The sequence below is a fragment of the Pangasianodon hypophthalmus genome, chromosome 1 (genome assembly GCF_027358585.1).
Source record: "Pangasianodon hypophthalmus isolate fPanHyp1 chromosome 1, fPanHyp1.pri, whole genome shotgun sequence".
Classification (NCBI taxonomy): domain Eukaryota; kingdom Metazoa; phylum Chordata; class Actinopteri; order Siluriformes; family Pangasiidae; genus Pangasianodon; species Pangasianodon hypophthalmus.
In genome coordinates this window covers 33,404,944-33,430,201 of record NC_069710.1, presented here as the reverse complement: position 1 = coordinate 33,430,201, position 25,258 = coordinate 33,404,944, and the positions used below count along the sequence as shown (strand labels likewise).

The window sequence follows — 25,258 nt, the reverse complement described above, 5'->3', positions numbered from 1 at the left end:
GAAACCAAGGTAGAACTTTTTGGCCATAATTCTAAAAGATATAAACAAGACAGCTTTTCAACCAAAGAACACCAAACCCACCGTGAAGCATGGTGGTGGCAGCATCATTGGTGGGGGCTACATCTTTTCAGCTGGGACTGGGGCTCTAGACAAGATAGAGAGAATCGTGGACTTTCACAATCGTGTACAACAAATTTCACCTTCCAGCACGATAATGACCCAAAGCACAAATCCAAGTCAACAAAGGAACAGCTTCAGAAGAAGAAGATCAACATTTTGGAATGCCTCAGTCTGAGTCCAGACGTAAATCCTATCAAAAACCTGTGGAATTGCCAAATCAGGATGTGCTAAGTCGGTAGACTCTTACCCAAAAAAGACTGAGTGCTGTATATTAAGCTTTAATAAAGTATTAGTTAAGGGGTGTGTATACTTATGCAACCAGGTTATTGTAAGGTTTTTTTTTCCAAAAACATTTTTCCACTTTTTCTTAATTTGTTTTTCAGTTACATTTTCTTGGTTGCTATATTAAAGGTGAAAAAGCTCAGTAATGATTAATCTTGGTTTCATTTTTACATCACAAAATTAGAGCAATTAGACCAAAACTGAAACCAATAAATAAACACATGCTGCTTTTGCTGTTTTGCCCTTTTGCACGACTCTTAACTTTCACCTGCTAAGCTTCTGTATTACATTTTGTCTTATTTATAAGTCTCTTTGGCTAAAATGTGTCTGCTGATGAATGTAAATGAAGTGCACAGCACAGTTCCAGTTCCGAATCTCATCATCAGACTTCTCTCCCACCAGAGCCGCTATAAAGCTCAACTATGTTTAACAGTGACTCAACACCCCAGCTGAGAGAAGAAGCTCGAACCCTACTAACAACACCTAATGCACTACTGTCAGAGCTGCTGTTAGAGAAAATTAATCAACACCTTCTGACCAATCAGAATCCAGAACTCAGCAGCTCTGAGGTATAAACAGTAACAACCAATATACTGTACAACAACTTGTGACATGGCCTTTGTCCCATGAGATTCAAACTCATGTCACTAATGAACTCAACATCTCGCAATACATTGCAATCTCGATGCACTGCACACACTCACGCACACACACACACACACACACACACACAAAATAACCTCACTATATTCTGCCTCCATCTGGCTTCTCAGTCCCTGAAGCCCAAACCTCTTACTCCCTAAGGGATTCGATTCTGGACACACACTCTCTCTTCATCAAACAACATGCTGTATGGAGGCTTTACTTGGTATACAATAAGTTTGCAAAAAAGACAGTCAGACCTGACAAACTGCCAAATGACACTCTGACAGATATCAGTTAATCAGTGTTCAGATACACTGCCCCATTTATCAACACCAAGCCCTGTCCAACATTAGGAAAAGACACAATAACGAATAACACTGAATAAATCCGTAGGGCGTAATTCATATTTTGCATTCCACATAATGCCATTTGGTATTTATAATGCTCCAGGCAGTCCTGGTCTAAGATTGGTACTTGCCTCTATCACCTACATATTGCATTAACAGACAATAAATACTGGTTTATTGTTCTTCATATAACCTAGAATACAATAAAACTGTCACAAAATAAAGTGGACTATTCCATCTGCATGAACATCAGATAGGAGAGCATGAACGATGACCTGCTTTTGAAAAAACAATGAAGACATACTAGAGCCTGGAGATCTGAATAAAACATAAAACAGCAGTCAATGTTGCTAAAAAAAAAAAAAGTAGACAACAATAGACAAAGCCAGGTACTGCTAGGGTCTCATTTTAATTTGATTTACTTTGACATGAAATATGAAATATCGGTAATTATTTATACAGCATCCTCAAGTAAGAAATGCAGTAAAGACAGAGATGATGAAGAGTGGTGACAGCACAGCACGAAAAAGACATGTCCATGCTGGGAAAATGATGAGGAACTGCAAGACTGGACGATGAGCAACTGCCCTACAGAACACACTCCTTCACCTCTAACATCACCTAACGTAGAGATAAATGCCATCAGACATGGCCATATGCTGAACACACGAGGGCAGGAGACTAGAGCAATCAGATAAATAGCAGAAGCCATGACGTGAAGACACAGGACACGTCCCCAGTCAGGGATCAGACTCCCTGATGGACGACACAGAGGACGCAGCACAGGAGACACACAGAGGGACAGACAGACCATAGTGAAGCTGCAGATCAATACACTGGTTATCGTTTCTATAGCAACAGCTCATTTACAGGGACTTGTACAGCGGACGCTCCACATAAACGGATTAAAATACCTGTGTAATCACTGATCTGGTGAACTTTTCTGTAAGAGGATGTTTATTTAACATTTATGGAAGGAGTCTCCAGTGTCAGAGGTAAAGCTGTAACTTTAAGTTTTCTGACATCTTCAGGACAGAGGCGTTTACATGTTGTGGTTTCTCAGTAACATGACAAGCTGCGTTTTAGTGTTTTTAACTTGACGAGAGAGAAAACGAGAGGCTGGTGAGGGAACGACTGTTTACAGCTGCTATCACATAAGGGATGAGAACGTTGCACAACTTTAAATGTAACTATAAATGGATAAAAGCATGACATGATTAAAAAAAATCGTTGTTAAATTGCTGTGGTAGAAGAGGAATGAAACTAGTGAATATGTTATTATAGCTAAATAATCAACTTTGGAATGTTAACAGTAACTCCCCTTCAGTTGTTGATTATTTTCCTCTAACAGCACCACACACTGTTTTATTCCTTACTCTTTACTCTATAATGTTATTAAATGCTATTAAGCCAGTATTGTGTTTAGGTCACTGTGGTTCTTTTCTAATAAAATAATAGAAAAGGAAATGACAGAATGTTCTAGGCTATCAAATATTTCTTTATAAATAATTAGATGAATGAATGGATATTGGAAACATGCTTTTGTGGATATAAAATGTAAATATAAGCCATGCTGTTTAAGTAACATTAGTTACTGGCTTTCTTCGCAATCAACTAAAACCTCTTGTATCTGGAGGTTATTTCCTGCTGAGACTTCTCTGTGCCGTGTCACACTCCTGCGTGGTTTAACCCAGTTCAGGGCAAGGCACCCTGCCATGATATGACTTCAATTCTACTTTTCACTTCCATTATGGGGTCAAAACAACTGTGCTGGCAGAACCGAGGTGTGGAAATGAGCTACTGCTGCTGGCGGAAAAATAACAACAGCCCTCCCACGAGTGAAAACCTGAGGAGAGCAGTGAGGGAGATGGAGCTAGTGAAGGAAGACTAATGACCTGAGCAAGGCAGCTTCAGGGGGTGGCACGAGAAGTCAGCAGGACACACCACGAGGTCAGAGTACACACAGAAAAAGACTTGTTAGAAAAAGATGGGTGTAAATTATAGGAGAGGAGGACAGGACCATCCTGCAGTCCTGAGGACAGAGGTCAGAACATATCTACTGCTTCACATCAGCACAAAAAAAGTTTCAGCATGGCGCATTAGAGGAGTAACATCTACAACAGTCAGGACATCACGTCCTCATTATCAGTCCACTCTAAAACCATGAACAGGTGTCTCATGCCAAAGATCTGGAGATAATGTTCCCAAGATATTGCTTTTTTATGTGATACAATAAATCCAATAGGAAATACAATACAAACCAGACTCGTAGTAATTAATAGATATTTATAAATAACAAGGATAATAATAGGAACAACAACCATGAAAGAAAGCGAGAGGCAAGAACGTGAAACATCCAAGAACATAAAGTGGCAACATGATTAACTCAGGACAATAAACGAGTGACACAGCTAATAGGCTGAACCCACAAAACCAGTGAACTAACAGGCGAAGACAAAATGAGACCGAAACAATAATAAAAGCATATGGAGAACTGAGAGCAAACCACATGACGCACAAGTCACACTCACTGTGATGGGAACCACAGCACGTGCTGAGAGGAGGAATTTGTGGCATCTAGAACACAAAATCTGACAAATCTCACATATTTAGCTTCATCCTGGACTAAATTATTCTAAAAATAAACATACAAACACTGAATGGAAGCTGGTAGCATACAATTGGAAACATGACACTATGGTCATCATTCAGTAATTCATTTAAATTTGGTCAGAACAGTACAGTAATTAATGCTAATGCTGCTAATTTTAGCATTATTAGCAGCATTAGCATTAATGTATATACTGTTCTGAACAAATTGAAATGAATTAATGAGGTAAAATGAATGTGCTGTGATGTCAATATCATAGTGCCATAAAGCTCAGAGTGGTTACTGCTGCATCGCTTATTATCTGTGCTAAAGTGCATCTCTATTCAGGAACTATTCAGAGTAATGGACATTTATAAAGAATTTATGAACAATCATGGAATATTGCTTAAGATGTATAATGTGGGAAAAAAGGAAAGAAAAAAGAAAAGAAAATCCTAGTATAATAAAAATAATAGTTGATAGTAGACTTTTGGACCTAATGAATGTTGGTATAAGTTCTTTTTTTCCCAAGTTATTAAGTTATTGTCAGGACCAAAAGTCTGAGTCCACTAACAAGAAACAGCAACCAATCAATCAATAACTAAATATACTTTTTGTTGTGAAGAATAATGGAATGTTGATGGACTTTTGGACTTTGGAGTATTAATGCTGCCTAAATGTCTGAGTCCAATAAGAAGAACCATGTGCTTTAATGAGCTGCTAAATAAATAAATAAATAAATAATAAAGAAAATAAAAAATAATAATAAAAAATTTTTTTAAATGTTTGTGAAGAATCATGGAGCTTGGTTTAAGAAATATAATTTGAAAAAAGTTATATATATTTTTTCTAATGAAATAACATTTGATAGTGGACTTTTTGGATCAAATGGAGGCTTCAACAAGAACCACTTTATTTAAAAAAATTAATTCTTCATTTGAAGAACCTTGAAACATTTTTAAGAACATGTAAAAGACTTTTCTACATTTTTTCAGAAAAAGAAAATTCTACATTTTTTGGAATAACTAAACAAAAATGTGTTAAGAAATATTTGAAAAATAATTCTCCTTTTTTTCTAATGTAATATCAGTAGATAGCGGACATTTTTGGACCCTGGCGTAAGACTGTTATTGTGTTATTGTTCTTGAGAAAGTCGGTTCTCTGTAGCAGGTCACGAAGAGACAATTACGACATGACAGCGGCATTTCGAACTGAAGAATGACTCAATGTGGCACAAAGACAGGCTCAATAGCAGGATGTGAAAGACGCGAGGGGTCGATTCAGCGCCCTACACGTCCACCTCCTCATTCATACAGCAGGAGGCAGAGGAACAGGAACAGGAACAGCAGTGAGGGGAAGTGCTCAAGCAAGATTGCAAGCAAGACTCACTTTGAATAAATGCATCATCCATTTGAGCAAATGTAAATCAAATAAAAGCAGAGGCACTCTAACACCGTGTCCTGCTACAGTGTGCAGCAGGAATTTAGAGGAGGAGCTTCACAAACTGGCAGCTTTATATGAACAAGGAGAAAATGTATTGGAGGAGATGGGGCAAGGACAGAACATAAAGGTACAGTAAGCTGATGGATTGATGGATTTAATCTGTATTCAGACAGTGTTTCAGTGGCGTGTTCAGGCTGCAGGATGGTCCATTCTGTCTGTTTCAGCGTGTCTGCTTCAGGGCGTATCGAACAATCCTGCAGCGCTTTTTCTTCCCTACTGATTTGAAATGTCACAGCTGACCTTAACCAAAATTTATATCATGATATTTTCCCAGGTTGGGACGATATCGGTGTAAATCATCCCTGACAGGGTGGTGCGATGCTGTTACCATCTCGAAGAGGATTATTTTCCTATAACAGCATATCAGGAGGCATTTTTTTCCTCTTATACCACAGCAATTTGCCAATGATTACAGTTTTTTTTTTTACAAATGCAAGTATGACACGTCATAATTTTTATTCATTTATAGTTACATTTAATGTTTTCATGCATAACTGATAACAAGTTAGTTTCTGTTCTTTCCCCTAGGGTTTTATTCCTCTTATACCACAGCAGTTTGACAAAGATTAAATGTTTTTTACAACGTCATGCTTTTGTCCAATTATAGTTATAATTAATGTTGTGAAAAGTTCTCATCACTTACGTTATAGCAGCTATAAACACTCATTCTCTCACCAGCCTCTCTTTTTATTCTCTGTTAATACATCAAAAACGCAGCTTTTCATGTTACTGAGAAACCGCAACATGTAAACTCCTCTGTCCTGAAGATGTCTAAAAACCTAAAGTTCCAGCTTTACCTCTGACTGTAACAAAGTGCTAACACTGGAGACTCCTTCCATAAATGTTAAATAAACATCTCCTTACAGAAAACTTCAACATATCAACAATTGCACGTTTTTTTATCTGTTTATGTGGAGCGTCCGCTGTGCACGTCCTTGCGAATGAGATGTTATGATTGTGTAGGATTGTAACTAAGCACTGCTGCTGAAATCATAAAGACTCTCCTGTTGCTCATCCCCGGACTCTTATTCACAATCTGCTCACACTGAACATCCTGTAAACACACTCGGTACGAGTCAATGAATGTAAATTCACAGAATCTGAAATGACTTGTGAAATGTTATGGTATGTGGGTCTAACATTTTTAACCAGTGAGCAGTCAGTAAGCTAATAATCGTTTTAACTGGAGCTAGATAAACGGATGGAAAAAAAAACATGGATAACCATAAACCCATGCTAAGTGTATCGATAAAAGGAACAGTAAAAAAGAAATAAGAAGCTAGAGTACATTTATTTTCCAAAACGAACACTTTTTGACTCAATTCTACATCATGTGTAGTACAACGCTCCATGATGAAGTCATAACAAGCAAGCTTTCCACAACACCATATTAAAAAAATCGCTGATGTTGAATCACTTTCTCAGTACTGAAAAATGCTCTACCAGTGCATCAACCTCCAACACGGGATATAAAACATGACGAAACATTGAGAATCTCCACCCAAGTTCACTCCGAGCTCTATCCAGTTCATTAAATGAACCTCAGTGGAACTGTAGCTACAGCAATGAATACGATATGATCATACATTAGTGTTAGAAATCAATAACATCCTCAGGGATGGAGTGATTAATGTATATAAAGCATATAAAGACGTGTTGGCTAATTGTAAATAATATGACTGATCATGCTAATTCATGGTACTCTGATTTGGCTAATGGATAGAAGGCACAGCGATTTCAAAGCAACTTACCCTAAACAGCCTTTTGACTGTTTCTGCCGTAGACCGGCGCCGTTGCCGTTGGCATTTTGAAATAGGCACTGTTGCCGAAGAGGAGTGCTCGAAAAACATGCTGAAGCTGACACGCTAGTGCCGAGACTGGCCTCACCAAGCTCACACACCTAAAACTATTACCAAGCACTCAGTACAGCATCACTTCTTCAGCATCTCCCGTTACACACTAATGGACGAGGGAGACAGAAGGAGGGCTGATATCGAGGCCAGTATCATCTTCCTCCTCCAGATTCTGAATTACTGTAGAGGGTTGAGTGATAAACCTGCTTATCACATTAATGAGTTTAGAGCTCTGCTTAATAAGCTTAGAGATAAAGATCTCCTCAGAACCGGAGCCTGGTGCCAGGATTAGCCTCAAGCTCTTCTGCAACTCGATATCTCCATGAAAGAGTGAGGGCTTTAAGAGGCAAAGCAAATACATTCACAGCTCCCGAGTGGCACAGCTGGAAAGCATTTGTCCTATCGTTGGGAGACTGAGAGTTCAATTCCCAATCCCAAAGAATCCTGGCCTTCCACTCTTTCATGTTATTCAACACTGGCCATGGAAACAGACGACTGCATTCCACTGCTGATTTTATGTGAACTAATTAATTAAAATACCAAATTACTTTTTTTTAATGTGGCACATCTTCCAGGAAGCCATAGATCTCTGTAATAGAGCTACAGCACCATCTATAATCAGGTCAGCTTCTCAGGAACCATCTTGCCCTGATAGAAATTGGGGTCCAGGTCTCAGTAAAAAAAAAAAAAAAAAATTTAAATTCCAGCCCGACTACATCTCAAAGACCTGAAACTATAGCTCCAAACATTCAGACACTGGAAAAGGAAAAAAAAAAACATGTTTTTTAAAAATAATTTATTTATTAAAGATCCACTCTGAGCTCACCCACATTGTCCCTTGTGCATTTCGAGAGTGGTGAGGTCACACACACAGAAAATAGGATTTCCCACGCATCCTCTTCTCTGCTATGCAGGATTAGCATTAGCCACCCACGCTAGCAGCACTCTAGCACTCATCAACTAATGAAAGCTACACAGAAGGATCATTCAGGAGCCAGTTGGGACGAGCACAAGGATCATTCCCACACACACACACACACACACACGCACATGTAGGAGTGTGATTAAAAGCTTTATTGTCAAAGCAAAAATCTTCACATGTTCCTAAGAGCTAAAATGGACCAGGAAGTAGTGAGCAGACGGGCAGGAGACTTGATGATGGATGCTAATTCAGCAGCATACCTCTTGATTACAGACAAAGAACAAAATAGAAATGATAATAAATGTGCATAATAGCTGTAAAAGCTAACTAATGAAATAAGGGATAAAATAAAGATTGATGGAGCGTTCTGGAGTCGAGTGCATGGCTAAGATGTGCTGCGTTAGCAAGAATGAAAGGACTTATGAAAAAATTATGATGGCATTCCAGTAGCATGAGATATATTTTCTAAAAAGTGTGTCTGAATGAGTTTTTTAACCACACTAGCCTTTTTACATCACTGTTGAAATACCTGAGATAGATTTTGCCTTCTGCCTGATATAGTTAGATGTGCACATACACGATACTAAATCAGTGTGCTCAGAGGATAATGAATAAACTGAGCTTGAGTATGGATAGACTTGTGTGAAAGATTTCTTCTACAATAATGTCATGGTTTGCAGTGGCAATGTTTCTCATGTAAGCTCTAAAGCACACTTTAATTAAATCAACAATCTTTATCCATAGCAGAGAGTCGTATATCTAACCCTGCTCTTAAACTAAAGCAGAGAATGAAGAAGAAAGGTAAACTTATTGGAAATATGTGAATTCCTCCAAAGGATTCATTTCATGGTTATATTTGTGTATCATATTTGGATTGCTCTAAGTAATACACTGTAACCATGACTAGGACAGCGTGGTTAGAGGAGTTTTACTATCTCTCTCTCTCTCTCTCTCTCTCTCTCTCTCTGTCACTCTGCCTCACAGTCCAGTTCTCTCTTATAGTGCTGACACCGTGACCAGAGAGACCCGGCCGCTGCAGGCTGGGAATATGTGCCTTATTAAATCCCAGTTGAGCTGGAACCATAACTTACACGCTCACATCCCACATGTCAAAGCTTGCATGCTGAATTATTCTTCCTTTACTACAGTGTCCTGTTCTCTGGGGCACTTTATGCCACTCCCATGACAATGAATGTACATTTTTGAATGTACATTCTTATCATCACTGCAGCATGCATTGTCATTTGGTTTCAGTGGTTTCATTCGGTCAATTTAGTGAGTTTTTGTTTACTCGGATGTTTGCTCTGCTTTCTGTATCTTGTTGTTCCTGGTAGACCTTCCTGCTGTTTTGACCATGTACACAACACAGCACATCACCTCCTTTGAGAGAACTCAAAGAATTTTGTTACAAAAGGGGAACAGGAGGCCTCCTGATAGTGCATCAGAAAAGCTTTTGCTCTATCTTCAGAAGACGGTGCCACAGACACCAAAAGTGGCCATGCTCTCTGGGTGGAAGGAGCATTTTCTCTCTCCTGTCAATCACAGTGACATTAACCACTTGTGGGCGTCTTTGAGTTCATTTGAGCTCCGCCTTCAACGCTGTTCTCCCTGCAAACCGATCCAGCTGAACATACCCCCCAACACCTCAGGGGATCACCAATTTTCTGACAGGATGGAAGCAAGTTGGGCCCCCACCTCTCAGACTCCATGACCATCAGCACAGCACCACCACAGGGCTGCACTGTTTCACCACTCCAGTAGTCCCTTTACACCAGTGACTGCACCACTAGAGAGAGTTCCATCAAAATCAAGTTTGCAGATGACACATCTGTAGTGGGTCTAATCAACATCAATGATGAGACTACCTACAGAAGTAGATCTTCTTACAGCATGGTGTGCCCATAACAGCCTTGAGCTGAACACTGCCAAGATGGATGAAATGCTGATTGACTTCCTCAAGCATCCCTCTGCCTGCCAAACTCTGATAATCAACAGCTCAGCTGTGTCCAAGGTTAAGTCTTTCAGATACTCAGGGACCGCAATCGCCAACTCACTGAAATGGGCCAACAACATAACCACCATCCTCAAGAACGTACAACAAAGACTGTTCTTTCTACACCAGCTCAGGAAGCTCAATGCATCTCAACCAGTCCTGAAAAGATTTTACTCAGCCATCATAGAAAGTGTGCTCACTACCTCCATCATTGTCTGGTTCCCCTCTGCCTCTTCTATCTGCAAGACCAGACTGCAGCAAGTGGTCCACTCAGTGGAGAAGATCATCAGTTGTAAACTCACCAAAATCAAATGCCTATACACCATCAGGGCAAAGAGGAGGGCAGTGAAAACAGCTGCTGTCACCAAACATCCAAGCAGCCACCTCTTAATCAAGCTGCTATCTCAGAGTGTTACAGGTCCATCATCCCCCAAACCACACGCCAGTGGTACAGCTTCTTTCAGGAAGTTTCCATTCACTTACTCAACCACCCCAGTTCATAGCTCAACTCTCACTCAACTACCTTAAAACTTTTTGCACAAAAAAACCAAAACCAACTGCTGTGAGTACAATTCAAAGGCAATAAAGTGTTTCTGATTCTGACAGCAGATAATGCTTTCCTCAGAGTGTTTTACGCTGCCCTGTGATGCAGCATGAGCAGCAGTCTGAAAAGACGTGTTTGATTGGCATTGTTTAATGACATTTTAGGAATGTTCTGTGATACCACAGTGTACTCGTAGAGGATAACATGAAAGTCCTTCTTGGGCCAGTAGGTGTTGGGAATCAAATAGCTAGAATTAGAATTCTTTACAGTTTGGCATCTCAGACATCTAAAGTACAGTGAAATTCTTTTCTTTGCATATCTGAGCTTGTTAGGAAGTTGGGGTCAGAGTGCAGGGTCAGGGATGATGTGGCGTCTCTGGAGCAGAGAGGATTAAAGGCCTTGCTCAAAGGTCCACACTGGCAACTTGACAGCATGACCTTCTTATCAGCAGCCAACTGAGCTAAACACTCGTTATTTGAATCTGTGTTTTGGATGTGGATGGATGTGTGCAAGTGTCAAGGATGTAGCTACTGGGGGAAAAAGAACATTTAATATGCGCACAAAATGGCTAAAACTGCAGCAAGATTAAAACAATTTGGAAACTTTCATGGTCATGGTTTATTGAGTTTTTGTATCCCTCATCCATATACAGCAGGGGATTAGTCTTAGGCAAGGAGTTACACAAGACTGAGCAAAGAACATACTTGTTTTGTCCTGTATAGTTTTTCACTCATCGATTCAGCTGATTCTGTAGTGGCCCTGCAAGTAAACAGCTATATGCTGCTTTAGGAAACCATAATCAGATAATTTTCTGAAGAAAAATGATTCTGGATGTGATGTAGTGTCTTATTGACTGACTGAGAATAGTGGCTATGTATTTAGTGATGTATTATTCCATGGTTCTGGTGCTGAATGCTGAGAATCCAAGCCTGGACTAGCTTCAGTGACAAATTGTCTGCTCTGCAGTAGGGACACAGGGGAGTAGTCTGGAAACGTTGGTATATTCATGCCAAGCAGCAGAATGACTACTATGACATTCAAGGCACGAGACACTGAATAGGTTTGGTCTTTTTCTTGCAGTGACCTCAGGATCTAAGGAATCTATAAGAGCTTTTTAAAGAAGACCTGATTAGGATGTTGTTCCACCTGGACCTCATTATCTAACAGTGTACATGATAACCTCCTGCGTGACTGGTGAGGTACAAGTAAAGAATAAAACACTGTGTGTGGTGTTGTTATAGTAAAATAACAACAGAGTTACTGTTATCACCCCAAAGTTTAAACTTTTCCTATAACAGCATGTTCCCAAGTGTTTTATTCTTATTACACCACAGCAATTTGCCAATGATTACAATTTAAAAAAAATTTTAAAGAATGATTTCCTACCTTTGTTTCTTATCTGTTTACAGTTGCATTTAATGTTGTGGAATGTCTGTGAAGTTAGTTCCTGTTCTCAATTACATTACAGAAGCTAGAAACACTCGTTCCCTCCCCAGCCTCACTTTTTTTCTCTCTCTTGAACTTAATAAGACAAAAAAACGCAGCTTTTCATGTTACCGAGAAACCGCAAAGATGCGTAAACTCCTGTTCTGAAGATGTCTGAAAACTTAAAGTTGCAGCTTTACCTCTGACTGTTACAAAGCGCTGGCACTGGAGACTCCTTCCATCAATGTTCAATAAACATCTCCTTACAGAAAACACATCTTTTTAATCTGTATATGTGGAGCGTTCGCTGTACCTGTGAATGAGCGAATAACTATAGAAACAATAATTAGGAATATTAGAATGAGTGCATTAATATTACCTGCAGCTGGGATTTGCAGCTGCTCTACTGCCAGAGCTGCTGTTACAGAAAACTGTGTGCACTCTGGTATAATATCAATTAAATACCAAAGAAAGAGAAACATTGTATAATTTGGAATGAGAGCTATAAGAGTGTAAAGCCTGAAGTTTGGGTGAGATTAATCTCCTTCCTCTTCAGGTCGTGTACAGTTGATGTAAAAAGATATAAACCCTAAAGTATTCAGCTGCATGGTTACAGCATGCACAAATAGAAAAGGAAGGTTAATTGAAGAAAAAGGAAGAATGGAAATGGAAGCTTGAATTTTTTTTCAGAAAGTAATATTCCGAAATTAAGCTGTACGTATTAATCTGAAACCTTTTAATGAAATCCCAAGGGAGAGCAGACAGAATGAATAGCTGTTCACCTACAGTACCACTCATTCAGAGCACAGTTTCACACCTTCCTCTCTCCTTCCAGCTTCCCCTGACTTTCTCTGACCTTGCCTCCCTTATTCTCTGCTAAAACTCATTACCTTGAAAGTGTTGAAAGTAGAGATCATTGTCTCTGATGGAGCATGCTAAAGTCACAGCCTGCACCAGAGGTTACTTCTAACATGTAGTTCAGTGACCTCTTCTAAAGCAAGAATGTAAGAAAGAGCTAAACGGCAAGGGCAAGAGAATACAAGAGAAAATAGTTAAAGCAATTAAAATACTTCTTCTATACAAGAGACAAACTTCATAAGTGAAATTCCTTATTAGAAAAGCATTCTGTGATGTCACATTCTGTCACAGGTCTATTCATTAAAGGTTAACAGATGATATCAAATGACTAAAGTCATTAAAATATGATCATATAGTTGTGGGTCCAGATTAGTCCATGCCCAGTCCATTAGTCCATTAGCTTAGTTCATGTCCGGATTAATCCATCTCCAGTTTAGTTCATGCCCAGATTAGTCCATGTCTGACCTGAATTAGTCCATGTCAGGTTTAGTCCATGCCACTCAGGGACAGTTACTGGGGGACAGTTTGCGCGGCTCTGACAGAGGCGGATGAAGACGCCTGTAGACAAAGTTGACCTGACGACTGAGAGAGAAAAGGGTAAAATCATTTGGACAGAGGAAAGTGTGTTGGAGAAAGGGAGTAAGAGATAGCAAAAAAGACAGAGAGAGGGGGAGAGAGAGAGAGAAACAGAGAGAGTGAGAGAGAGAGAGAAAACCTAGGACATAAAAAGGTGAGTCCAATTAGAGCAGAAAATACAGGGTGATTCTGACAGGATTATTCTGTCTCAGCCGGAGAACCCAATTATAGCACGCTAGACATCCACCACTGCTCACCACACCCTACACATGAGGACTGAGGTGTGTGTGTGTGTGTGTGTGTGTGTGGACCATGCAGTCTGTCTGAAGTTCTGTTACATGAATCTTGTCTTCTTTATCAGGAAGAGCTGAACATTATCTACTTCCAACTGTTTCTCTCTCTCTCTCTGCCTCACTCTCTCTCTCTATTTCTCACCCTTTCTGTCTGTGTATGTATGTATCTCTCTCTCTCTCTCTCTCTCTCACACACACACACACACACACACTTTCTGTTCTTTACTTTTCCTTTCTCTTCCCTCTTCCTTTCTTCCTCCCCTTACCTCTCTGTATCTGTTTCTCTTGCGCTCTCTCCCTCTGTCTCTCTCAAACCCTTTCTATCTCTCTACCCCTTCCCCCCCTTCTCTCTCACTCTTTCTCAGTCGTTAGGTGTAATTTTAGTCTGTACCCCAGGCTGTGTGTCTGTGCCGCTCTCTGCAGCAGCAGTGCTTGTTAAAATCATCAGCTTCCAGGACCCATCACACTAAAAACTTTAGCAGCAGGTCCATCGTGTGCTCTTTGCTCTGTCATATGGCTGATATATAACAAGCTCCGAGCCCCGCGGACGTCCCCATTGGTGTAAAGACAAGACTGAGAACCAAGAACAAAAGGCACATCACCGCGGCTGTCATATTCTGATTTATGGGACAAAAAAAAAAAACACAAAAAAAAAAAAACAAAGGAGGTCAAGCAGCTGAAGAGAGTTGAAGGGTAAAGTTTTGAAGTCTTATTTTAAAAGGTTATAAAATTATTTCCTCAGCATTGTACTGCGTAATTGCATTCAGCAGCGAGGTTCTGCACTCTACTGACAGCTGTGTACAGGACAGCGCTCATAAATCATGCATCACATCGCTCCATCAATCGATGCGTCATCCGCTTCACAATTAAGCAGCACCTGAGGGAGAGACAGCTTCCTGACTGAACACCTCGCTGTAAAGCCAGTGCTGAAAAATCTACTCTGTTGAACATTGTGATTGATGTCCAAGTGTAAGACTAATTTATAATCATTAATTACGCCGTGTTTTTCTTTCCACAAACGACAAAATCAGGATCCTCGCCAACAAGAAAGAGATAAATATAAGCAACGAGCTCTCTAACTCTCGGCATACGTCCTCACTTCTGTTTCAGGTTATTCCCAGCTGCGTCTTTAGGTATAATCTGGCCATGAGCAGGAGCACCTCTAGTGGTCAGAAGGAGGAACTGCAGCTAGAGCAGGTCAACAGATGAACAGTTTAGTGTGAAACATTGTATGTTCACGTCTTGACAGTGATTCTGAGATGAAGGAAGTGGTTATCTTCTCATCCTCATAAATGAATTGTTTTTATGGAAACACACACAAAAAGCTTAACATCTAATCTAAACTATTTCAATACTCTGGGCAATAGTATCAATTTTAGAAAGAGTTCATGATCACAGTCCTGTTTAATACTTTGTACAGTGCTGAATGAATGAACTAAAATGGACATTTTTCACAACTTTTAATGGAGGACTCATATGAAAAAGATGTTTTAAGCATGAGATGTTAAATGGATTCACACATTCATGTCAAAACAATATGATTCTGAAGTATTTTAATAATTATTTGAAGATCAAATTTTAGTTATTGTGGACTCTTCAGTGTTTTAAGTCATTTATTGGAAACACTCAGAGAGACTGCTGTAAAGGAAACTGTACCCGTGTTCACTCTCCACCTGTGTACTCTATCCATCTATCTGTCCTTCTCCCAGAAGAGGACGGCTTCCCTTTAGAGTCTGCTTCCTCTCAAGCGTTCTTCCTCATGATGTCTCAGGGAGTTTGTCCTCGCCGCTGTCTCCTCTGACTTGTTCATTAGGATCTAAATCTACATCCGGGTTTCTGTAAAGCTGCACTGTAACATGCTGACTCAGCTGAAGTCTCAGTGCTGGATGGCAGGTCACATTTTTCCTGATTTCTACAATCTGTTCTTCCACACTTTTATCTAATATTTACTGAGTTGTTTTACTCTGTCACTTTCTCTCTCTCTCTCTCTCTCTCTCTCTACTTTAGTTAACAACTCAAGAGTTGGCCTTTTTCTTTCTTTCTATTTTTTTTAATTTATCTATCTTGTTCTAACTGTTTTAATTTTTTATTATTTTACTCTCTCTCTCTCTCTCTCTCTCTCTCTCTCTCTCTCTCTCTGGTGCATGCTGGGAGTGGGTGTGGTTTTTGTGAGAGTTGCTTGTGGGAGAGAGTTTGCTGATTTTCTCAGATTCTTTTTCTTTTCCTTTTTTCTTTGAGTGTTTAGTTTTTGTAGGTTAGGAATAGGTGTTTCAAGGCAGTGTTTTTGCGTGGCGTGTGTGTGTGTGTGTGTGTGTATGTGTGTGTGTGAGGTGGCATGCCCGTGTGTGCCTCGCCTCTCTCCCTCCGGAATGGTTTCAGGTGCATTCTGGATATGAACGCGTTGTCCTTGCTGTAGGAGAGCAGGTGGGCCACGATAACATCAAGTCTGCCTCTGGAATGGATAAGGCAGTTCCTGTTTTTCTAGAAACTGAAAATGTAATTAACAGATTAATTGAGAGGGGCATCTGGGTCAAAGAGACTCATGTGCCAGTTTCACACTGCTGTCTGCTCCAGCTTCTAAAGTCACAATCTGTAACGTGGTTCTGTTTATCAGTAATGAAGCTATTGTTAAGGAATTGATTAGATTTGTTATAATTGCCAGGGTGGTGAAAATGATCCTGCTAGGTTGCAAAAATGTAACACTTAAACATGTGTTATCTTTCAGGAGACAAGGTTTTGAGCTCTCTCATTAAAACACTGGATGTGGCTTTTCGGATCACCTAAGCAGAGCGTTCTTATATGGCGTATACTAGTACAGGAAGATTATACTGTTTTGAATGCAGGGATTTCGGGTACAAATGCTTTACCTGTCCACATGAAGAGTGTGCTGCTGATAGGCAAGGCTTGCCAGAGGATAAGCTAGCTTCCTCTCCGACTAGCTCTTGATAGCAAGGCTAGTTGGAGAAGAAAGTCCAGAACAGGAGGATACAGTAAAGGATTCTGAGCCGGTGAAGGCGCAGAATGATGCTAGCACAGAGAGAAGACTGAATGTTTCTGATGAGAAGGCTAGTTACAGTGATGTTGCTAAGTGTGCAAGTCAGAGTAATAGTTACTCTGTTACTCTGTAGTGATGCTGAACTGGAAGTTAAGATTAATGAAGGACAAAGTGATGAAATGGACACATTTTCACGCAACTGAAGAAAGTTTTGGAGACTCGGGTACTGATGTTGATGGCTAAAAGTTGGGACAGTGATCTGTATACAGTTGATCAGATTAATGCTTGCTTAGATGAAACTAAGGGAAAAAGTGTCGAATTTGTTAAGTTCTTTCTGGCCTTGGATAAGTTTATTGTATCGGTTATGAAAGTAGTTTCGATGTGTTAAAACAACAGAGGCTGAAAAAATACATAACGGTAATTAGACAAAGGACAAAACCTGTCGGGGCTAAACTCCGGGCTGTGAAAGGTAAACTAAAACACGTGCACATGGAGATCTCTTTCTGTATTGGCTGTTTTCTAACTCAACTGTTTCTTGCTATCCTTCCACACTTCTCTACTATGGATATCCTAATATTTGGGTCTTTAAATGTAGCTAGGGTTAGAGATAGTAATAAATGGGCATTATTAAAAGGATGCATAATTTTGAAGGAGTTTAGTGTTCTATTTTTATGGGAAGCTTATAGCAACATGAACAGTGAGGTAGATTAGGGTTTGTGCTGGGAGAGGGAGTATTTTCTCAGTCACGGGACCAATCTATGTGCAGGAGTGGCAATACTTTTTTCTCCAAGATTGAATGTAAGGATTTTATCTGTTAATGAGGTAGAAAGGGGGTGTTTGCTTATGCACAGAGTAAGAATAAAAGCTATGGAGTTTGTATTTGTTAATATTTATGCTTCAAATATTGGCAATGAAAGAATCAGACTTTTAAAAAGTCTTAAAGATGTACTTATTTTTTTTCACAAGATGTTTTCCAGGTCATTGGTGGGGATTTTAATATTGATAAAAATGGTGAAGAAGCTCATCATTTGTCTGCCAAAGTTTTAGAGGAAGTGACAACACAATTCGGGCTGATTGATGTGTGGAGAGAAAAGAATAAAGGTGTTAGACAATATATCTGGCTTAAAGTGGCAGCAGAAAGAGTTAGTGCTGCATGTCTAGGTGGATTTTATATGAGTAGGACACTGCGAAATAGAGTGATAAGTGCTACACTTTGTATGTTCCCTGATCATCACCTCATCACAGCACATGTCATTTCACTTCAATTAAGATTAAACAAGCTATGTCTAATCTAGAATTGGATATCTCAAGAATCCAAAAAATTTTATTGGATCAAAATTATGTAAATGTGCAAAAAGATCTGATTCAGAAGAGGCAGAAAGAAAAGGCCAAAGGAGCAATTGTTAGAGCACTTTTTTTTTTGTACGTGATATGGATGCTCCTACAGCTTACTTCTTCAATTTTGAAAAAAGTGTGCTCCTGATAATTGCATGCACGTTTAATGTAGGTCTGATGGAACTGTTACCTCAGACCGTGTGGAGATGAGAAGACTAGCTGTTGATTTTTACTCGGCCCTGTATGCTGAGGTGTTTACAGAAAGACAACGCTCAGATGAACTTTTTAACAACTTGAGTGTGTTGGATAAGAAACATAAAAAGGTTCTGGACTCTGAGCTGACTCTCCTCTGGGTGAGCACCAGGAGTTGATGGACTACCTATTGAATTTTATAAAGCTTTTTGAGGAGCTATGGGTAGAGATTTTTATGAAGTTCTACAAGAATGTTATAAAGTTAAAATGCTTCCCAAAAGCCATCAACCTGCTGCTCTCTCTTTAGAAATGGAGACCAGTTGCTGTTTTATGTTCCCATTGTAAGATTCTTTCTAAGTGTTTGGCAAATAGACTTAAGGGAATCCTTGATGTGTTAGTACGCAAAGATCAATTATACTGTATACCTAAAAGGTCTATTTATGACAATATGTTCTTAAAACTTTTGACAGCGTCGGCCATCAATATTCATTTAAGGCTCTTGAATGTTATGGGTTTGGTGAATGTTTTTTTCATGGATCAAAATTTTATACACGGATGCTACTCGTATGGTTAGAGTTGGGGAGGGTTAAGTGTTCAATTCAAATGAAGAGAGGGATCAGACAAGGTTGTCCAATATCTGGTCAATTATACAGTCTAGCAGAGAACCCTTGCTTTGTTTATTAAGGAAAAGTCTAACAGGTATGTTTATTAGTGGGAGTATGAGATCCGAAGCCATTAAGCTCTCAGCTTATGCAGATGATATCACTGTTATAATTCAGAAATAACACAATATTGAAGATTTGAGAAATGCTCTGAGAGTGTATGAGAGGGCCTCATCAGCTAGACTCCAGAAACTATTCAGTGGGGAAAGCCAGGATTAGGAGTGTTCCTTGGTAAAGGTGAATATAAAATAAAACTGGGAGGCCTTGATTGTGAATGTTCATGCTAAATTGTCTAAATGGAAACGGTTGCTACCCCAGCTATCCTAGAGGGGAAGAGTCCTGATAGCAAATAAACTTATTGCTTAAATGCTTTGGCATAAACTTATGGTTCTGGATCCACCCAGAACCTGACAGAGGATATTCAAAGGACTATTGTTGATTTGTTTGGTCAGGACAGCACTGGTTAAGAGCTGCTGTCCTTTACCTTCCAGTTCAAGAAGAAGGACAAGGATTCATCTATATTTAGGGTATATCTAGGGTGGCTGGTTTTGTTTACAAGCAATACAGTGCAATACTATTTTGATAGCAATACTATCAACATCACCAGTGGATAGATGTGGCAGTGCAAGGCTGGAAGAATGGGTCTAGATCAACACCTATTTGCTCTGTGTCTAGAGAGCACAGTGGGCAGTGGTAGCTCCGTGGTTAAGACGTTGGACTACTGATCAGAAGGTCATGAGTTCAAGCCCCAGCACCACCAAGCTACTACTGCTGGGCCCTTGAGCAAGGCCCTTAACCCTCAACTGCTCAGATGTATAAAAATGAGATTAAATGTAAGTCGCTCTGGATAAGGGCGTCTGCCAAATGCCATAAATGTAAATGTAGAGAGAGTGGATTCGGAAGGACTTACAACCTTTTTATTAAAGTGTTCTGCAAGTGTGTCAGACCTTGTCCTTTTCGAGGGAATGGGAAAGACACAACAGGTTTTGTTTTTTAACCCACTCATCACCACTCAGATGCTATGCTCAGCTACCATTAGGTCTGCATTGATGGAGGCAGTTTTCTTTAAAATATGTCATCTGAGGAGGGAATCGAGTTGGCTAACAGCTGAGGAATTGGGTGTTAAGGTAGGCTTTAAGTCAGTGCGTCTTGCTCAGCATATGTTGGATGACTTCCTGCAAGAGATGTTTGAAAGACACTCCTTTTGAGAGCACTAATGGGTTTCCTTTTTTCTTGAACTGTGAGGGTTTTTTTTGGATGAAGATGGCTGGCAAGAGGATGATGGAAATTGATTTTCATGGACATTCTGGAACTTATTAGTGATTTGAGTAGAAAAGCTCTTTACAGAGTTTGTGTAAAAACAATCAATTATCAACATCTTAAAGCTGTAAGAAATAGTAGATGGACAGATGTGTTGGATTCAGGCTCTTCCCTGAAAGGTAGATGGAGATCCCGGTACAAAAGACCCACTGAAAGGAAGGTGGGAGATCTTTGGTGGAGAATTGTACATGGTACATGGTACAATTGTACATTGTACATGGTACAATTCTCCACCAAACAGACACATGGCATGATTGAATTCCTTAAATGAGGAGGAATGTCGCTTTTGTGGGGTTTCATATTTTTATTGAATGTCCCTGTTTAGATTGAATTTGAGATTTAGTAGAATCTTGGGGTCTACAGTTTACAGGCAGTTTTAATCAAACATTGTTTATTCTTGGTCCAAAATATTCTGGGAAAAACAAATGTAAAGTGGTTTTACTTCAACTTTTTATAGGGTACTGTACTGTTAGCAATACGGTGTAGAAGGAAAAATAAAGTAGAAGGAAGAGGAGGGCTCGATCCTGTCCTATGCTGAAGGGTTTTATAAAGAAGAGATTAAGTAGAGAATATGCCTATTATAGTCTTGTAAATGAAATGTTGATCATCTTTTTTGTGAGTCTGATGAGAAGGGTTTTAGGCTACTGTTCAGGTTGGTCTCAGCATTATAAACATGACTATATTACCAGCTTTAAGGTTTATCTGGCAGAAGAGAGAGTGAGACAGATGCTGTCTGGCTGTTAGAGGAAGACTGATGTCCTGCAGGCTTACTGTGGAAATGACTCCTGCTGCTGGAGACGAATTTGTTTCCCATAAAAACGCTGTTATTAATGATCACCATCTGTCGCATCACTGACAGGATAATCGCACAATCGTACCCTAATGCTGTGTTACACACGCTGATATTCACCAGATAGAGAGACACAGACTGAGAGAGAGACGGAGAGAGGAAGCGAGAAAGACTGAGAGACACACACCAAGAGAGAGAAAGACAGAGAGAAAGACACAGATAGAGAGAGACAGAGACAGGGATGGACTGAGAGAAAGACAGAGAGACACAGATAGAGAGAGACAGACTGAGAATACCACCATAAACACCCACCCACTCTAACCCCACGTCAACACCCTACTCCAACACTTCTTCTGTTCATGTGTTATCATTAATGTACATAATGTTGCACGTAGTTATTCATTTTCTACATATTTATTTGGAATCTTTTTTTTTTTTTTACTATTTTTCACTTTATGTCTTGTTCAGTTCCTACTTCTCTTGCTCTGTTGTATGTTTCTTTGGCAATACAAAATATTTTGCCATGCCAATAAAGCATACATTGAATTGAATTGAATTGAATTGAATTCGAATTGACAGACTGAGAGAGAGAGAGAGACTGACAGAGACAGAGAGAGACAAACTGAGAGAGAGAGAGACAGTCTGAGATAGAGATGGACTTAGAGAGAGACAGACTGAGGGAGAGAGAGACAGTCTGAGATAGAGATGGACTTAGAGAGAGACAGACTGAGGGAGAGACAGACCGAGAGAGGGGCAGACAGAGAGAGAGAGAGACAGAGATAGAGAGGGCCTTCAGCAGAACCTGGACCTGCTGGAGCAGTACCAGACCTGGGCCCTGTCAGTAAACCTCAAAGAGACCAAAATCATGAGCTTTCAGAAAAGATCCAGATCCCAGAGAGCACAACACACATTCACATTAGGAACTAACAACATAACTCACTCATCACACTATAGCTATATCAGACTAAAAATCAGTTCCACAGGCGACTTCAACTCTGCAGTGAATGAGCTGAGAAATGAAGCTGGCAGGGCAATTTTATGCCATCAAAAGACAAAGTCCCTTAGAGATTCCTGTTAGAATTTGGCTGAAAATATTAGAATCAGTAATTGAGCCGATTGCCCTCTATGGCGGTGAGGTGTGGGGGAAACTAACAAATCAAGAATTTGCCACACGGGAAAAACATTCAATTGAAACCCTACATGCAGAATTCTGTAAAAAATATCCTACAAGTACATCAGCATACAACAATCAACACATGCAGGGCAAAATCAGGCGAATATCTGCTAATTATAAAAATACAGAAACGTGCAATCAAATTCCGGAAACACCTAAAACTCAGTGACCCCCAATCACATCATTACAATCACACCATTACAATCCCACCATTACAAAGCCCTGCAATACCAAGAGTCCATCAGGGAAACAGTCCCGTCTCTTAGCTGGTCTCAAGCTTCAGCCCTGAAGGATCACCAACACCTACTAACTCCTCCCACACTGATGCTTTAGACCAGAACAACAACATCACATAAATCAGATCAGACCAAATTGCAATACAAATGAAACAACACTACATCACCTATTGGGAAAAACAAACACAGCAACAGAGTAAAATGCAATGCTATTTGGCCCTAAAAGACAGAACACCACGGCAGACTACCTGTACACAGTGACAGTTAAAACACTGAGAAGCACCCTGACAACGTACAGTCTCAGTGGCCACGAGCGAGCGCTAGAAACAGGCAGACGCAGGAAAACATGGCTCCCACAAGAAGAAATGTTGTGCACACTGCACCCAAATCACGACTGAGACAGAACTGCACTTCCTAATAGAATGCACAAAATACACAGAGAGAAATTCTCCCCAAAATTAAACACACACACCAAACATCTGTCGATCTCTCAGACAGTGAAAAACCCCCCTCCTGCTAGGAGAAGATAAAGACTGCTGTATATCAGCAGCACAATACAATACGTCTCTCCTGCCACAATATTAGGGACAGTGAGTGATCTGCCTCGCCCTCGTGGCTCTTCTAACTGTACTGATCGCTCTTCTTTATTACTATCGTCTTAGATTTATTCTTACCTTTATTAGTAAATTCACTTTTATTCTGTAATTTTATGCATTTTATCCTTCTTTTTTCAATTATTCTGTATATAGTGCCTTTATATCGTCCTTAATTTATGTACATTGTTTGCATTATTTTTTTTTTGTTTTGTTTATTTTAATATATTATTATTTTATTTTGTCTATTTATTTTATTTCTCCTGTTTTTACACTACTCTTCCTTTGTACCTGGTTTGGCAATACAAATGTATAATTATTTGTCATACCAATAAACCACACCAAAAACTGAAAACTGAAACTGACAGACTGAGAGAGAGAGACAGATAGACAGACTGAGAGAGAGAGAGAGAGAGACATCTATCTATCTATCTATCTATCTATCTATCTATCTATCTATCTATCGGCATTTCATTTTGACAAGTATAAGTGGAACATACCATTGAGGCTGGTGGGGGCGGGGGGGTCTTTGTAAAACAGGAGCCAAGAAAAGTTATAATCCTAATGATACACTAGGGAGTATCTCTGTTACACTACAGTTGTGTATCAGTCTTTCTAACCCAACAATACGGTGCGCATCTCAATTTGTGACATTTAAAGCAGCCAACAATTCGACGTGCTCTGACTCGGAGCTGTTTGGATGCGAGGTGGCCTGCTAACTCTCCCACGTCAGCTCTAATATCATCAGGGAGTTGTAACAAAAACCTAATTTTCTCTGCCTGCTTATTTTCTCTCGCATGTATCAATGTGTTAGTGACGGCTGGCTAATTCCAGTGTTATGGCCAAACACAGCGGTGTGCCAAGCCAGCTGCTGCTCATTTACCTCTGTCCTGTCCCTCACGTTCATCATGTCTGATCAGCCACATCCTCTCAGCAGCAGCTGTTCCAGATCTCTCTCTCTCTCTCACACACACACACACACACACACACACACACACACTGCCAGGACACTAATGCTTCTGTTACGCAGTTTATCTCAGGCATTAGTGCTGAAACATGGCTGGAAGAGCAGAGACTGGTTTTGTCCAATTTATTTCTTAGCTTTGCTCCTACTTCAGCTTTTGCAGTGATGCTAACTTTATTTCTAGAAGAAATTAAGATGTTGCTTCACCAGTACACTTTGAACAGCTTAAATATTTAACCCTTCAAGGTCTAGACTATTTTTAAAATTTTATCTTTATTTTTAAAATCTGTGTCAGCAAACACATCACTATTCTTGCCAGGACACAAAGCAGGAAGTGCTGAGCTACAGATTTAGCTTTGTAGCATCACTGCACTTCTATGAATTTGACTGAATTAGCATGAGCGCTAATTTGTGTTAATATGATGGTTTGATGTCCTGGCTTGTTAGATATAGTGTTTATTGTTCCATATGATTGTGTTTTATGTTTTTTCTGCACCAGTATACAGTATGTTATACTAGCCCTTCAGTTTATATTTGTTATTCTTTGTGTTCGCCATTCTTCTGAAGCCTGGTCAGCTGGAGCACATGGGATAACTCCTGAGAGAGATTGATCTGAGAGTGGATAGCAATGAAGGTGAAGCTGGCTGGATCTTGGTCCTGAGCGATACACCTGCCCACCTCTTTCTGAGAGGACTAGCCAGCCATGATGCCGGCTGGCCACAAAAGAGGATAGCCAGTGAAAGGAAGCATGGCGCAAAGTAATGGCACTAGATGGTAACTTGAGCTGGAGGAACTGAGCTGGCAATGGCCGGCAAACAAGGTCGGTGGTAAGCACATGGAGCTGGCTCAGAAGATAAAGGCTAGCCACACCCAGCACTCTAAAGCCATGTACAAAGGTCAGCATGACCTTCATGGCAGCAGCTGGTGCGAGGGCTTGCACACTGCCCCACTATAATGAGAATAAACCCTGCAAACTCTACTAGACACAAGTGAAGGCAGCAGTGAGATTCTATGAATGGTTGCCTGTTCAACATCCCAGAAGCAGA

General features: G+C 40.0%; 1 protein-coding gene across 3 annotated transcripts in view; it reads right to left on the bottom strand.

Annotated features, from left to right (window-relative positions):
- Positions 1-25,258, bottom strand: part of LOC113547554 (dipeptidyl aminopeptidase-like protein 6) — a 190,613-nt gene that overhangs the window by 103,863 nt on the left and 61,492 nt on the right. The window contains exon 1 of one of the 3 annotated variants that reach the window (XM_034306261.2): positions 7,239-8,003. The exons of the other annotated variants lie outside the window; for them this stretch is intronic. Within the exon in view, the coding sequence (XP_034162152.2) occupies positions 7,239-7,337 (99 nt within the window). The 5' untranslated portion in view covers positions 7,338-8,003. Of the gene's footprint in view, positions 1-7,238; positions 8,004-25,258 lie in introns of those variants that run through there. 3 annotated transcript variants of the gene reach the window in all.